This window comes from Caenorhabditis remanei, chromosome IV (assembly GCF_010183535.1).
Source record: "Caenorhabditis remanei strain PX506 chromosome IV, whole genome shotgun sequence".
Lineage (NCBI taxonomy): Eukaryota > Metazoa > Nematoda > Chromadorea > Rhabditida > Rhabditidae > Caenorhabditis > Caenorhabditis remanei.
Genome location: NC_071331.1, coordinates 8,145,342 through 8,160,052, shown reverse-complemented (window position 1 = coordinate 8,160,052; position 14,711 = coordinate 8,145,342). Strand labels below are relative to the sequence as shown.

At 38.2% G+C, this 14,711-nt stretch overlaps 8 protein-coding genes across 8 annotated transcripts; 5 read left to right on the top strand and 3 right to left on the bottom strand.

Annotated features, from left to right (window-relative positions):
* Positions 1-190: 190 nt before the first annotated feature.
* On the bottom strand, positions 191-1,355 carry GCK72_012869 (uncharacterized protein; the record flags this gene model as incomplete). The annotated part of the gene is made up of 3 exons (XM_003093953.2): positions 191-313; positions 489-639; positions 1,234-1,355. The coding sequence occupies 3 exons, from the start codon at positions 1,353-1,355 to the stop codon at positions 191-193; spliced, it is 396 nt and encodes a 131-aa protein (XP_003094001.1).
* A 2-nt stretch (positions 1,356-1,357) lies between these two features.
* Positions 1,358-1,851, bottom strand: GCK72_012868 (uncharacterized protein; the record flags this gene model as incomplete). Its single annotated transcript, XM_053729461.1, has 3 exons — positions 1,358-1,467; positions 1,550-1,598; positions 1,786-1,851. 3 exons carry the CDS (start codon positions 1,849-1,851, stop codon positions 1,358-1,360), a joined length of 225 nt encoding a protein of 74 aa, XP_053584233.1.
* Positions 1,852-2,896: 1,045 nt separating this feature from the next.
* GCK72_012867 (uncharacterized protein) lies at positions 2,897-3,569 on the top strand (the record flags this gene model as incomplete). Its single annotated transcript, XM_003093989.2, has 3 exons — positions 2,897-3,019; positions 3,068-3,455; positions 3,523-3,569. 3 exons carry the CDS (start codon positions 2,897-2,899, stop codon positions 3,567-3,569), a joined length of 558 nt encoding a protein of 185 aa, XP_003094037.2.
* A 551-nt stretch (positions 3,570-4,120) lies between these two features.
* Positions 4,121-5,140, top strand: GCK72_012866 (uncharacterized protein; the record flags this gene model as incomplete). Its single annotated transcript, XM_053729460.1, has 3 exons — positions 4,121-4,136; positions 4,748-4,887; positions 5,036-5,140. The coding sequence occupies 3 exons, from the start codon at positions 4,121-4,123 to the stop codon at positions 5,138-5,140; spliced, it is 261 nt and encodes an 86-aa protein (XP_053584232.1).
* A 70-nt stretch (positions 5,141-5,210) lies between these two features.
* GCK72_012865 (uncharacterized protein) lies at positions 5,211-7,648 on the top strand (the record flags this gene model as incomplete). The annotated part of the gene is made up of 7 exons (XM_053729459.1): positions 5,211-5,291; positions 5,426-5,548; positions 5,597-5,958; positions 6,835-6,988; positions 7,036-7,224; positions 7,273-7,533; positions 7,577-7,648. 7 exons carry the CDS (start codon positions 5,211-5,213, stop codon positions 7,646-7,648), a joined length of 1,242 nt encoding a protein of 413 aa, XP_053584231.1.
* A 584-nt stretch (positions 7,649-8,232) lies between these two features.
* Positions 8,233-10,003, bottom strand: GCK72_012864 (uncharacterized protein; the record flags this gene model as incomplete). Its single annotated transcript, XM_053729458.1, has 4 exons — positions 8,233-8,371; positions 8,420-8,706; positions 9,289-9,601; positions 9,936-10,003. The coding sequence occupies 4 exons, from the start codon at positions 10,001-10,003 to the stop codon at positions 8,233-8,235; spliced, it is 807 nt and encodes a 268-aa protein (XP_053584230.1).
* Positions 10,004-11,293: 1,290 nt separating this feature from the next.
* On the top strand, positions 11,294-12,517 carry GCK72_012863 (uncharacterized protein; the record flags this gene model as incomplete). Its single annotated transcript, XM_053729457.1, has 5 exons — positions 11,294-11,361; positions 11,409-11,633; positions 11,687-11,999; positions 12,047-12,333; positions 12,379-12,517. 5 exons carry the CDS (start codon positions 11,294-11,296, stop codon positions 12,515-12,517), a joined length of 1,032 nt encoding a protein of 343 aa, XP_053584229.1.
* Positions 12,518-13,126: 609 nt separating this feature from the next.
* GCK72_012862 (uncharacterized protein) lies at positions 13,127-14,668 on the top strand (the record flags this gene model as incomplete). The annotated part of the gene is made up of 5 exons (XM_053729456.1): positions 13,127-13,285; positions 13,492-13,662; positions 14,192-14,311; positions 14,356-14,460; positions 14,510-14,668. The coding sequence occupies 5 exons, from the start codon at positions 13,127-13,129 to the stop codon at positions 14,666-14,668; spliced, it is 714 nt and encodes a 237-aa protein (XP_053584228.1).
* Positions 14,669-14,711: the final 43 nt, after the last annotated feature.

The window sequence follows — 14,711 nt, the reverse complement described above, 5'->3', positions numbered from 1 at the left end:
TTACAGAAAAAAAAACAAAAGAAATGAGATAATTGCGGTGAACAACAACCAGTGAAAACGCAAATGCCACAAAGAAATTCCTGAAATATTCACTTTTATACCATCTAGAAACACACGAACGATTCGAATGACTTTACAATTACACAATAAAGGCTGTAAAAGAATAAAAAGGGGTATCGATGAGACAAAATTATTCCTTTCCGTTGAGGAATTTGGAGAGGAAGTCCTTTGGCTTCGCTTCGACATTCTCGGCGAAGAGGTAATTGCGAACGTGGTCTGGATTGTAGTATGCCATGCGGATTGACTCCATGTGCTGAAATTTTCGATAAAAACATGAAAAATGAGGTTTTCGAGAGCGATAAAAACTTTTTCTGGTAATAAACCATCGTTTTTGGTAAACAACGAGAAAAATATCAATAAAACTTTGATTTTCTGGAAATAAAACGATATTTTCACTTGTTTGCGGTGGATCTGGCGCTCATTCTTACCATATTAGTCTCTCCAACAAGTCTGTCAACAACACGAACATCGGTGAGATGTCCATTCTTGGTGAACTGTTTCTTGATAACAGCACGGAACACACCGAGTGGCATATCATGAAGTCCGAAGTCCCACCAGAACTTTGGTGTCAAGCGTTGGCTGAAATTGAATTGAATAATGAAGAATTTCGACGGTATGATGTTGGCATATCGATTATCAAATCGATTTTCGATGAGTCATGGTTATTGACGAGATAAAAAACAGTGATACGCGGTGTTTGCGGACATGGCGTTTCATGGAAATTTTCGGACATGAAATTGCAGATTTCGGTAAAAATTATGATGGGATGAGACTGATATAAAGCATATTTGCAAACCGGGCCGGCGCGTAACTCGCGTCAAACTCAATATTATGAGCTGAAAAATATACCAAAATGTAGATCCCGATGAGTTCGATGTCTTTGATATAATAAGGGTCGGATGTCTATTTGTTAATATGCCGCGAGCCGGGAAAGTGCCAAAAAAGCCTTTCTAGCCCGGCCCGAGGCACATTAACGAACAGCCATCCGGCTCGTATTATATCGAAGACATAGGGCTCATCGAGATCTACATTTTGGTATATTTTTCAGCTCATAATATTGAGTTTGACGCGAGTTACGCGTATGATATAAAGGAGAACCCGCTCTTAGAAGGATTTTAAAAAATTAACTTTTCTAAAAGAGGAACTGAAAGGATCTCTAATCTCTACACTCACAATTCCTTGTAGGCCTGAAGAACCGACATGCGCGCCTCGGCAGAATTGTTGGATTTGACTGGAGCGACGGTGCGAACAGCGGATTGTCCGGCACGGACGACTCGACCAGCAGTTGAGGACATGATTAAGAAAGAGTGTCTCCTTTCGTGACTCGCGCTTCCAGAAATTCAACCTTTCGTTCCAAAAGGTTGATTTTGTCGCTGAGTGTGGCTAGTTTGCTTTTGCACGAGAGTTCTGGAAGATAATGGAAAATTATTTCTCAGAAATTGAGGTGAAAAGTGGAATTTTTAGTCAAAACGAACGAAAAAAGACTAACCGAAGCTGGATAAGAAGTTAGCGATGCTTTTGATGTTATCGGCAATGATCTGAAAGTTAGTATGTTTAGTACGTGTTAAGTGGGAGTGACGCGCATTTATTATGTGGATTTTTAGCTTTTCCAGCTTCGGAAACCAACATTTTTGAGGATTTCACACAAAACAGATTTTCTCGTCGAATTTTATGGTTCTCAATCAATTTTCACTCAATTTTTCACCAATTTCTTGTATTCCTAACCTGCTCAAACTCGCGATTATCCCAGTCGTCTTTGAGTTGTCGTTGAACGGCTTCTGAAGCGTTCATTCAACGCTGAAAACTGAAAAAAAGGGCGTGGAAAGAGACGGCTGTGGTCTCTCCCCCGTAAATCGACACAAGATCGTGGCGAGACCCAACGCAGAAATAGTGTGCGCCTTTAAAGTCAGCGGTCAGTCGATTGGCTCCTTGTCACTCTCGCTGACTCATTGGACTACCGAATTTCGCGATTTTTGATTGATTTTCTTGGTTTTTTGTATTGATTTTTAATAAAAATTGGTTCATTTATCGTAATCACTTGTTAAATCACTCCAAACTGATGGATTTTACCTTCAAAAACGCCGAAAATCATTGACAAGTTTGACAGCCAGAAATCTTTTGAAAATCAGTATCAAAACTGACATTTCCTTGTTTTTTCTTAAAAATTACCCTGCTTTCATCGATTTTTCAGTGAAAACTTCTTAAAAGTTGATTTAAATTTTTGTTTTTCTCGCAATTTTGACTTCTTCTTCATTTTTTCTCTCTCGAGATCTCTCCTCGTTCCCTACAATTCACATTCACGTGCTTCCTCAGTTCAAGTACTACAAGCAGCAGTTTTTCGTTGTTTTCTCTTAAAAATCCGCTAATAATCTTTTTTTCTCAAAAACGTTTGAATTTTTCAATCGAATTTAGTAGTTGCACTTTTCCTCTCACTTCCCTCACCTGAATTTCGCAGAATCACGTGCTATTTTGTTCCTTTTCTCTCACTTTTTCTCATTTGAAATTCTTATAAAACAGACAACAATGTTCTTGTTTGTCAACTGATAACAGGATGGTTTCCTGAAAAAAAAACATATTTTCCTTTCAGAATATTCTTGAAGGAAATCGATTTTCAGTAGGAAAAAGGTCTTGCTCCAAAATTAATAGCGGTTTTCCGTTAAACCTCTTTCTCACACTCTCTTCCTCTCCCTCATCTCTCTCGCAATCCTCCATCTCTCGTTTGCCAATCTTCGCTCCGTTTTTTATCCGCTTTCTACATTTTCTCAATTGTTTCTCTTTGCTCCTTCACTATATTTGCCATTTCTAGGTATCCCCTCAACACAAATCGATTTTCAAGATGATGGCAATGGTGAACAAAGTGTTGGACTGGATCCGCAGTCTATTTTGGAAAGAGGAGATGGAACTGACACTTGTCGGTCTTCAGAACTCTGGAAAGACGACTTTCGTCAATGTTATCGCTGTAAGCTTAATAGAAAAATGATTAATTTAGACAAATTATTCATTCCAGAGCGGCCAATTCACAGAAGACATGATCCCAACTGTCGGATTCAATATGAGAAAAATCACCAAAGGAAACGTGACAATCAAACTCTGGGATATCGGAGGTCAACCGCGCTTCCGATCGATGTGGGAACGGTATTGTCGTGGTGTCAACGCCATCGTCTTCATGGTCGATGCTGCTGATGAGGAGAAGCTCGAAGCTTCCAGAAACGAATTGATGCAACTTCTCGACAAGCCACAACTTGATGCCATTCCAGTGTTGGTGCTCGGAAACAAGAAGGATCTGCCGGGAGCACTTGATGAGCGACAATTGATTGAGAGAATGAACTTGTCTTCAATCCAAAATCGCGAGATCTGCTGCTACTCGATTTCTTGCAAAGAAAAAGAGAATATTGGTGAGTTTTTGGGGTTTTTTTTGTAATTTTTCAATTGAACTAATTAGAAATTCCTTTGTTTTTTCAGACATCACACTGCAGTGGTTGATTGATCATTCGAAGGCTCAACGCTAATCAATTCGCTCCAAATTGGACAGCCCAATACCATCCAACAATATCTACTACAATCAAAAACAATTCTCTAATCAAAATAACTTTTCCCCTCCACCCCTTCCCAATCAAACCCACTCAACCCTTATTGATTCTGTAGATAAAATACCATATTTATTTATTTCAATACAATAATCTAATCGCTCCCTCCCCCCTTTCACTCCAAAAATGATTCATTCTCTGAAACTAATAGTCAATTTTAAACCTTCTCGTCATTCACCCAGTTTCCTTTTGAATTTTGGTAGCTTTTCCTTTCATCTATACCAAAACACACTTCTCTTCAATGTTGTGAATTCATTTACCAATCCACACAAACCCAAATTTTATGTACATGTTGTGTAATATTTTGGACAGTTTCGTAACGCAACTACTTCTATGAAGACCCTCTTCCCCTATTCTTACTTCTCCCTGCTTATATGTATAGTTATAAGAATTACCCTGACAATAAAATTTTTATTCGTGTTTGGACTTCAAAGACTTCTCTTCATCATGCCCCGATTGAAAGGCTAATTTTTATGATGAGCGATTCGGGTATCATGATTTTCGAACGTCCTCTGATCTCGGTTTCATTTTCAGACGCATTTGTGGATGAAATCATATTATTTCCATTTTATTAATAATACTTGACATTGATTTTTGTTTCAATAATCAAGAAAACCGCTGAAAAATTCAAATTTCAGACCACCCATTTGAAACTCCCGCCTAAAATTTTCCCACGCGCTCGAAGCGCCGGCCGTGGGAAAATGCGAGAGAGTGTGCGAAATTGAGAGAGTGTCGTGAGAAGTTGACCCCTTTGACCGCGCGAATTGCTGAAACGTCATCAAAACAATTCGAATTTCGTGGGAAAAAAATAATTTCGGCTTTTTTTGCGGTCCTCGACTCGAATTCATCCGTTTTTTCAACACTTTTCATCGATTTGTTGGGGAATCTCTCATTTATCATCTAGATTGGCTTACTGTGGTTTAATTTTTTGTTAGAACTCACTGTTTTTTTTAGGAATTTGAGTGATAAATATGCTTGAAAACAACTGAAACGTCAGAATTTTTCTGATTTGAAAAAAGTTTCCGTATACTGTTTTATCTTCTTTTTCATTATCTCTAGACGTTGAACTGTTTTATGTATAATCTTTCTTTTCCTTACAGGGTACGTATTGAGAGCCGGAGAACTCTCGGAAGAGGACTTCGACAAGATTGTCACCATCTTGCAAAACCCATCCCAATACAAGATTCCAAACTGGTTCCTTAACAGACAAAAGGACATCAAGGATGGAAAGACCGGACAAGTAAGTAAAATACCAGAGCTTTGCTGTTATCGAAAAAGTTTCTCAATTTCGAGAAGAACGGCTCTCTCAATTAGTGACTAGCCTTCAGTTAGAAAGTTCACTCGTATCTTATAGAGTAATAATCAAATATTTATATTTTTGTTTTCAGTTGCTCTCAACCGCTGTTGACAACAAGCTCCGTGAAGACTTCGAGCGCATGAAGAAGATTCGCCTTCACCGTGGACTCAGACACTATTGGGGACTTCTGCCGTAAGACTGACGTTGATGTCAACAAGAGAGCCGGAGAACTCTCGGAAGAGGACTTCGACAAGATTGTCACCATCATGCAAAACCCATCCCAATACAAGATTCCAAACTGGTTCCTTAACAGACAAAAGGATATCAAGGATGGAAAGACCAGACAGGTGAGTACAATACTGGTTTTTACTGCCATTTCTCTATTTTTTGTTCTGAAATCTCATTTGCAGTTGCTCTCAATCCGCGGTTGACAAAAAAGCTCTATAAGGACGAGATTCGTCATTACAAATCGATTTTCAAGATGATGGCAATGGTGAACAAAGTGTTGGACTGGATCCGCAGTCTATTCTGGAAAGAGGAGATGGAGCTGACACTTGTCGGTCTTCAGAACTCTGGAAAGACGACGTTCGTCAATGTTATCGCTGTAAGTTTATTAGAAAAATAATTAATTTAGACAAATTATTAATTCCAGAGCGGACAATTCACAGAAGACATGATCCCCACTGTGGGCTTCAATATGAGAAAAATCACCAAAGGAAACGTGACAATCAAACTCTGGGATATCGGAGGTCAACCGCGCTTCCGATCGATGTGGGAACGGTATTGTCGTGGTGTCAACGCCATCGTCTTCATGGTCGATGCTGCTGATGAGGAGAAGCTCGAGGCATCCAGAAACGAATTGATGCAACTTCTCGACAAGCCACAACTTGATGCCATTCCAGTGTTGGTGCTCGGAAACAAGAAGGATCTGCCGGGAGCACTTGATGAGCGACAATTGATTGAGAGAATGAACTTGTCTTCAATCCAGAATCTGCTGATGAGGAGAAGCTCGAGGTTAGTGAAAAGATTACAACGCTGTGAATAGGGGACCTAGACTTTTCTAACACCATAATTTCTATACGAGAGTTCATAGCGCAGCACAGGTTTTACAGCTGCGCTCCACCGAAATACCCTTGAGATTTGACTCTTTTTCTCTGAGTCTCTCAAGTCTGCATACAATTTTCTTCGGTTTCGGTAGAGCGCGGTTGTAAGTAGCGTGTCGTGCTAATATTCATTCCCGTACATTCATATAGGTCGATTTTTGTTTATAAATTTCCGCCCAGATATTTCTTCCTTCTTATTTTCACAATCACTCTTCTTGTTAAAAATCGTGAAGCTAAATTGCGATAATTTTTTGTCAACAAGCGGTAGATTTTCAGTTTCAATAATCGAGAAGTATTAATGGCCAATAGAAATGGCTTACTTTCACGAATAAACGCGTTGTTAGTAAAAACTCTCAGCTGATTATTTGTTTTCGGATGTTTTCAAGTTAATTTTTGGTTTGAAGTGCAAAAAAAAATGAAAATGTTAAACAATTATTATAAACAGTATAGTAAAATATATTAATTATAACTAAACTGATAAAAAACTGTTTAAATTTACTAATTTCTTACTGTAGAATGAGCGTTGGGGCGCACATGCATTTTATATTTAGGATTTCTTTAATTCTTTCCAGGTCGAAATTTCGAACGTTTCGAAAAGAAATTTGTGGTTTTTTCTTGATTATCGTGTAGTTCTTTTGCATTTTTCGCATTTTTGTTCTTTGTAACTACCCGTTTGACGTTACAAATACCGAAACACTCAGTGTTGGTTATTAAGCTTCGAGAAATGTGTTTGTTTCTCGCTTTACCAAATCTCGAGCTTTTTGTCATTCATATTATCAATTTTCAGGGTAACTATGAACCGACTGCTCTGCTGGAAAAACCCGCAAAGGGACTTCTTCTCAAAAATAGTCGAGAATCAAGAATTCAAAAAAATTTTTGAAAACACCGAGACAAGAATGACTGTGTATTACAGCAAAACGATGGTTGCCGATAATGGAATTGTTTGTTTCTAGGGATTGAGTTTGCAATTAATTATATTTAACTTCAGATTATTGGAGAGGAAGGCTCAGCGATGCGTGAACGAATGGAAAGCGAGAATTCAAACCAAGCCTCTTATACAAAAAGTGTATACAAATGGATGTGTGAAAAGTTTGAAGTTTTTGTCGAATACTCTGGAGCTCCGAAGAACGCGGACCTATTGAAAACTATGATGGATCCTCTTGTGAAACAAGCATTTGTGAGTGTATAGCCATTGTGTTATAAATAATGAAATAAATCTTTTCAGATGTGGATGCTGCCACGCTTCTTATTGAAGATTAAAGGAGCGAAAGGAGTCATCCACTCCCTGTCTTTTGAGATAACTTACGGTGGACACGAATTGAAAACCGTTATCAACGATTTGGAGCGTCTTTTAGCATCCATCGAAAACGGAATGGTTGTCGGGACTAACGATTTCAAGGCTGGCGACTTCTCTGTCACAGCAGACGGAATGAAAATTTCAGGCCATCTTCGCTTCCCATTCACTGAACACACCGAATCCCACAAAGTGAGTCATTAAAACGTGTTCTTACCTTTCATCTTCATTACAGTCGTTCAGTCGCATATTGCGCAACGGGAAAGGATTATATCAAGTCTCTGTTCAAAGAGGAAACGTGCAGTAAACGAGATTCATCGACGTGTTATCTTCCTAAAGTATAAATTAAATTGTGTCATTCCAACGAGTAGTCTTTCTTTTCTATAAACGTATTTTCCAAAGAAACTATGTGTTTCCTACGACTTTATCGTGCAGGGAGCAATGGTGGGCGCGAGTACACCTGAGCTTCACTCCAAAATTCACGGGGGGAGGAAAAATGTCTGCGTCTCTCGCTGTCGGCAATGGTGGGGCGCTCTCTCTCGCACTCTCTTTCCCCCACGCTGTGGCCGCTGCTGCCACGGGGGAGTCACTTATTTCACTCCCCTCTCACCACTGGCAGGGAGAAGAAATCATAGGAAGAAAATCAGGAAATGAAATAATAGTAAAGGAATGAAACAAAAAGGAGAAAAGAAAGCAAAGCTAGAACAAGACGGGAACAAAAGTAGGAAAATAATAACTTGGACAACCACAACGAATGTGAATTGATAAATCTGTAGATTTTCAGATTTTCTGAAATAGATGAATGAATGTCACTCGAAGAACAAAATGAAATGACTTTGTTAAGATACCGACAATGCTTTTAGAATTGTAGAAACAGAGAAACGACATACATTATTTGATACACCAAACATGAAAGAAACAACAACTGGTTTTAAGTGCAATAGATCCGATGGTGCCATCGTTACGACGAATATCCCAGAACTGATAATCGACGAATTGATTTCCAAACAGACTATAGAAAACAGATTTTCTGAAAAATGTATTGTATTTATGATGCGCATTTGTAAGTCAAACAAACTTGTAATCACTGATTTCTCTTTTCATGTCGAATGATCTTGTTTCAATTCCATTGAAAAGTTGCTGGTTTCCATTTTGATGACTTGAAGAAAACCATATCGATTCTATACGAAGGGAAAGGATTCTCGAATGTTCTCCATTGATCCATTGTTTTAGATATAAGTTAATATTGGCTGGTTCCAATTTGTCTGCAAATAATATTGCTAGATGCTCACAGTTTGCATTGAATAGGTCCTCAGGCCGAAACCACGGAGCATAACCAACAAAGAAAAATGGGAAGTTTAGTGGCTGAAATAATTGAAATTGATGCTTTAATCTACAGTACCGCTCAAAAGTATGTTAAGTTTTGCCTTTTTTAGTGGAAATTGGCCAATTTTGAGAATGATTCAAGGGGGTGTCAGAAATGACTATTTTATCAGAAATGATTATATTTTAAGGGTGGAAGTGACGTCCGTTTTTTGAGCTATATTTCTTTTTGGACAATTATTACAAAAAAGTTGTCAACTACAAAAATGTTCAGCTAGAAATTTCACACATTTTTGAAGTTGACAACTTTTAGGTACAAGAGTTCCCTAGCAAGTTACATATCGACAAAGAAATTTCTCCCTCAAATCGACCAATTTCAATGCAAAATAGTGCGAATTTTAAGCTGTCCCCTTGAAATGACCATAACTCTCTAGGGAGTATCCGTACAAAAAAGTTGTCAACTGCAAAAATAGAGTTCTACTCTTGGTCTATTTGATATGATAATAAGTTATTTTGTGGGACTCTTAGTTTTACTATGAAACTGTCTCAAAGTTGGGCATTTTCAACTAAAAAAGGCAACGCTTAATACACTTTTGAGCGGTACTGTAGGTGGAAAAAACCTACATTTTGAAGTTGATAAGTTTTGTCAAGTCGACCAGAAACAATCAGCATTTTATCAGTCTTCAGATTGTTGAATACAAAATCAATATCCTCTGCATCTACTTCTTGCTCCGATTCTCCAAAATCCAGTTCTCTAATCTTTGAATTATTAATCGTCTGAGTGATGAGTTGTCTATATTCCGGATATCCACTTGGTGAAACCTTACATCTCGTCAGTTCACAATTGAATGTATTTTTTAAATATTCTACGATCTGATCAGCTGCACTATAGTAATCTGTGCACAAAAATGTGAGCACACCGCGATTTTCATAGAATCTGAAAAAGGTATAAACTTGAAATTTCAGATTAATTGTAAGAAAGCTGGCAAGAATTACTTTGATTTAAAAACCTGCTCTCCAATTTTGTATTTTGCTGAAAATTCTTCTGGATCATCAACTTCTTCCCTTTTTTTCAGAGACAAAAAAATCCAGAGATTTACAAAGTCTATAATAATGGAATGAGAAGTTGAGAGATGCCGCTTAGACAGTCCAATCGATTTTATTCCAGATAGTTTCACTGCTAAACGACTTTTCTTACTGCATAATGAGAGGAAAACTCTGAATAAATGATTTGAGGAATACAATTATTCTATATATTTTTTTAGACTTACAAATTGATTTCCGATGCGATTTTTCTAAACGGTAAGTGAGGGAGATGGAGTAGTCGAAAGGGTTTCATATTGGGAAAAATGACACAGAATATTATTGATTTAGAAACGGCAGCCGACAGGCACAACAGAAGGTCTACGGTCACAGTATCTGCGTCTCTCTATCCAATGTATTACAAAAAGGTTGGGTAGTCAAGAATCTTCGGCACACAGTAATGTGTATGTACAGTAATGTGCAAAATACACGAGTTTTGGCAGTCTTCAGTTGAAAATGACCAACTTTGAGAGAGTGTCACGGTAATTCTGATTATCTTATCAACTAGATTTTTAATGAATCATACAGGTCAAAAGTGGAGCTTCAGTTTTGTAGTTGACAACTTTTTTGTACGAGCACTTCCTAGAGAGTTATGGTCATTTTAAGTGGACTGCTTAAAAATCACTCTATTTTGCACTGGAATGGGAGGATTTGATATTTTGACTCCGGGATTAAGAAGTCAGATCTTTCAATAAATACGTTGTGATTCCTCTGGTACCTGAGTCAGCCTACGGTGACTTTCACCTTCTTATTCTTCTTTCAATTCCAACCGGGTTCTAATATTCAAATCGTCTTATAGGATCGAGAGAAGTTGAAACCGGGTTTCAGTTGAATAAGGTGTTGGACAGATTTTCAGAGTGGTTAAATAGCTAAATTAGCTGATGGTGGCTAATAAGTATACGACGTTTTGTTTTTGCATATTTTGTCACCGTACCAAGATATTAGCTCAGCACAATTCTTACAACTGCGCTCCACCGAAATGCTCTTGAAAAATGTCTCTTTTTCTCTGAGTCTCTCAATTTCGCACACAATTTTCTTCGGTTCTGGTAGAGCGCAGTTGTAAGAAGCGTGCCGTGATAATATATGCTCGGAATGTTTCAAATTTTTCTGAAAGTCACGGCACTATATAAGTCTGCTTAAAAGCCATTTATCTCATTCTCGTCTTCATCTCAAGTTATGGGAGCTTCACCTCTCCGACCCACAATCGAGGTATTTTTCAAGGAGGGAATTAGGAGCGCCAGCATTGAAAAACGTCTTGATATTTTATCAGCATCAGTTCGTACAATGTTGGTTACCTTTAAAAAGGATAGAAGTCTCCAAGAAAAGAAAAAATCCGGCCGACCAGCAACAGTCAATACTCGTATCTCCCAATAACTTTTCTTGGCCCATGACCGCCTTTTTCCTGAAAGTGTCATGGTATGGCACGCGGTGACATCTGACCGTTTCCTCAGAATTCGGGGGAGGGAGAATAGACGCATACGTTGTGCGTACCATCTGCTCGTCACTCTGTCGAATCAATACATCTCTATTCCGTATTTATTCGAAAATGAAGCCCTTCCGACTCCTACTTCTTCCTCATCTAGTTTTCAGAAAAATTGCATCACAGATCGACCTGTAAGACTATTTTTAGTCTGATATTTATAAAACATCATATTTTTCAGACTCGCGTTGTCATTATGCAGTAAGAACAGTCGTTTAGCAGTGAAACTATCTGGTATAAAACCGATTAGACTGTCTAAGCAGCATATCTCAACCTCTCATTCCGTTATTCTGGAATTTGATCATTACTGGATTCTTTGGTTACTGAAAACAAGGAAAGCAGTTGCTGATGTTGAAAAAACTTTTTCTACCGAGTTTAAGATTGGAGAGCAGATTTTCAAAACCAGGTAATTTTGTTTGTTTTTGGGATCTGTAACTTCGAGTTTATACCTTTCTTCAGATTCAATGGAAATCATGATGTGCTCACATCCTTATGCACAGATTACTATAGTGCAGCTGATCAGATCGTAGAGTATTTAAAAAATACATTCAATTGTGAACTGACCAGATATATTGTCTCACGAGAAGGATATCCAGAATATAGACAACTTATCACTCAGACGATTAATAATTCAAAGAATTGCGAACTGGTTTTTGGAGAATCGGGTCAGAAAGTGAATGCGGAGGATATTGATTTTTTATTCAACAATCTGAAGACTGATAAAATGTTGCGTGTTTCTAGACGAATCTGCGAAAATTATCAACTTCAAAATGTTGGTTTTTTACGTCTAGATTAAAACCTTTATTTCAATTATTTCAGCCACTAACCTTCCCATCTTTCTATGTTTACGATGCCCCGTGGTTTCGGCCTGAGGACCTATTCAATGCAAACTGTGAACATCTAACAATTTTACATGCACCGAAATTGAAACCATCTCATATTAACCTGTATCTGAAGCAATGGATCAATGGAGAACATTTGAGAATCCTCTTCCTCCGCATAGAAACCATGTGGTTGTATTCAGTTCTTCCCGAAAGGAACCAACAACTTTTCGATGGAATTCAACTGAAACCATTCGATATGAGAAGAGAAAAGAGTTCTTACAAGTGAGTATGCAAATGCGCTTCATGGATAAAAAGTCAAACTTTCAGAAAATCAGCGTTCTTTGATCTACTTGGTAATCAGTTCAGAAATCATCAATCTTGGGATATTCATCGAAATGATGGAACTGTTGGATCCATTGCTCTAAATAGTGATGGTTGTCTTTTTCATGTCTGGCGTCTCAAATAATTTCTGTCTCAACTACCTATATGCCGTGGCTGACCGCTCACTTAAAATTCGAGAACTTTGAGCAAGCCGTCAGCCACCGGCGAATGAGTTATACCTTTCTATAAGAATGTTATGTAAAGCTTGTCGATTATTGAAATTTAATAAATTTATTTAATATTGATGTGATTATGTAGGAGAGAGGAGGACAGAAACAAAATCATCTCACTTCCCAATGCGTGTGAAATTTCTAGCTGAACATTTTCGTAGTTGACAACATTTTTGTATTGGCTGCCTCAAAAATCCATAAAACAAACGTCGCTTCCACCCTTTGTTGGACCTGCCTGCAATTGTGGGACCTGAATAAAACATTCATTTCTGACACCCCTTGACATTATTTAAGATTTGTTGCGCTCTGTATCATTCGACTAGACATTTGAGCCGCTACGCAGCTCAAAAAAAAAATGTAAAAAACCTGAAAACTCTTTATTTTCCACGTGAAACCAATTGACACTGTAACCTTGACCCCGCCCCAATTTTTTCTCTCTCTTCGCCAAATATTATTCAAACTTCCCGCCGTTTGAAAAAACAATTTATTCCTCAACACTAAACGTCCATCAAAGGACTCAAAAGATGGAATGTGTCAATTGTGAATGTACGGTCAAAACGATGGACAATTTGGAGAATGCGATTCAGCACTTGTTGCGAAAGGGTAATTATGTCAGTCGAATGATGAAGGATGAGAAGTTGATTCGTGATGCCAAGAAGATGGAAGAGGTCGAGCAGTTGAAGGTTTGTGAGAGAGAGAGACGCAGAGAAACGAGACTGTCTCGCTTCTCTGCGTCTCTCAATTCTTTAATCGTTTATATCTCCCGGGCCTTCCAAGCTAGAAAAAAGTTGTCAACTAATAAAATGTGTAAAATTTTAAGCTGAATATTTCATCAGTTGACAACTTTTCTGTAGCTATCATCCTTCAAAAGTTATCTGCTGATTTTTAGAAACAACTCCCCAAAGTCTCTGACCGAAAAGTGACGATATGCACTACTGGCAGCGTCACCATGGACACCACAATGACCAACTCTAAACCAGGACGTCGTATTTACAATAAGAAACTTGGAGTCGCTGAATCGATTGATTTTGATGTTCCGTCGTTGCCATCGGAGATGTCGGTTAGTTATCTCCCCAAATATCAGTGCTATCAAAAACTGACCAACTAACAAAATACGCAAAATAACCTGCTGTTTATTTTTGCAGTTTAAAGTTTTTTGATAGCACCAGTGGTTGCAGAGATAGAGGCGTTAGAGAAAGGAGACAGTCAGACAATCTCGCTTCTCTGTGTCTCTCCAATTTTCAAACGCTTATATCTTGCGAACCTGATTAGCTAGAAAAAAGTTGTCAACAATAAAAATAAAGAGCAGGAAATTCTGTATATTTTATTAGTTGACAACTTTTTTCTAGGTACTCAGGTTCGCAAGATATAAGCGGTAGAAGAATAGAAAGACGCAGAGAGGATTGAGTGCTGACAGTCAGACACTCTCGCTTCTCTGTGTCTCTCCAATTTTCAAACGCTTATATCTTGCGAACCTGAATACCTAGAAAAAAGTTGTCAACTAATAAAATGTGCAGAATTTTCTGCTCTTCATTTTCATAGTTGACAACTTTTTTCTAGCTCTCATGATTAGACCAATTTTCCAACAGGAAACTCTTCTGGAGACCTCCAACTGTGCGTACTCTTCTGCTTCTCTTCCACCGAAAGGGGCCAGTTCGACGTGCACTAAATCGGAGGTCACTACGATTACCACTGAAATGACTCAATCGGTACGTGCGCTCTATTGACAAAAAATCTCAAGCTCACTTTTCAGACTTTCACAAAAGCGAAGAAGAAGAAGAACGGAGGTGGTGCAGTTGTCTTGGATAGTCAGTACAAGGTTGATAAGGATGGAAATGTGGAGGCGTTGCCAATGAAGGTTCGGTGGAGCGCATTTGCTGAGTGATTGAATTCAAAATTAATTTCAGATCTATATCAAACAACGTGCCGAGGACAACTCTCTGGATCTTTATCTCGTTTTCTTTGATGAGAAAAATGAGAAAGTGATGGATGTGTCTATGATTTGGCATGAAAAGAATATTCGAGATGTGCAATTCTGTGGGAAAGAAGCGAAACTTATTGGGTAGATCAAGTGAAATGAATAAATTTATTGATTAGCCTTTCTAATAC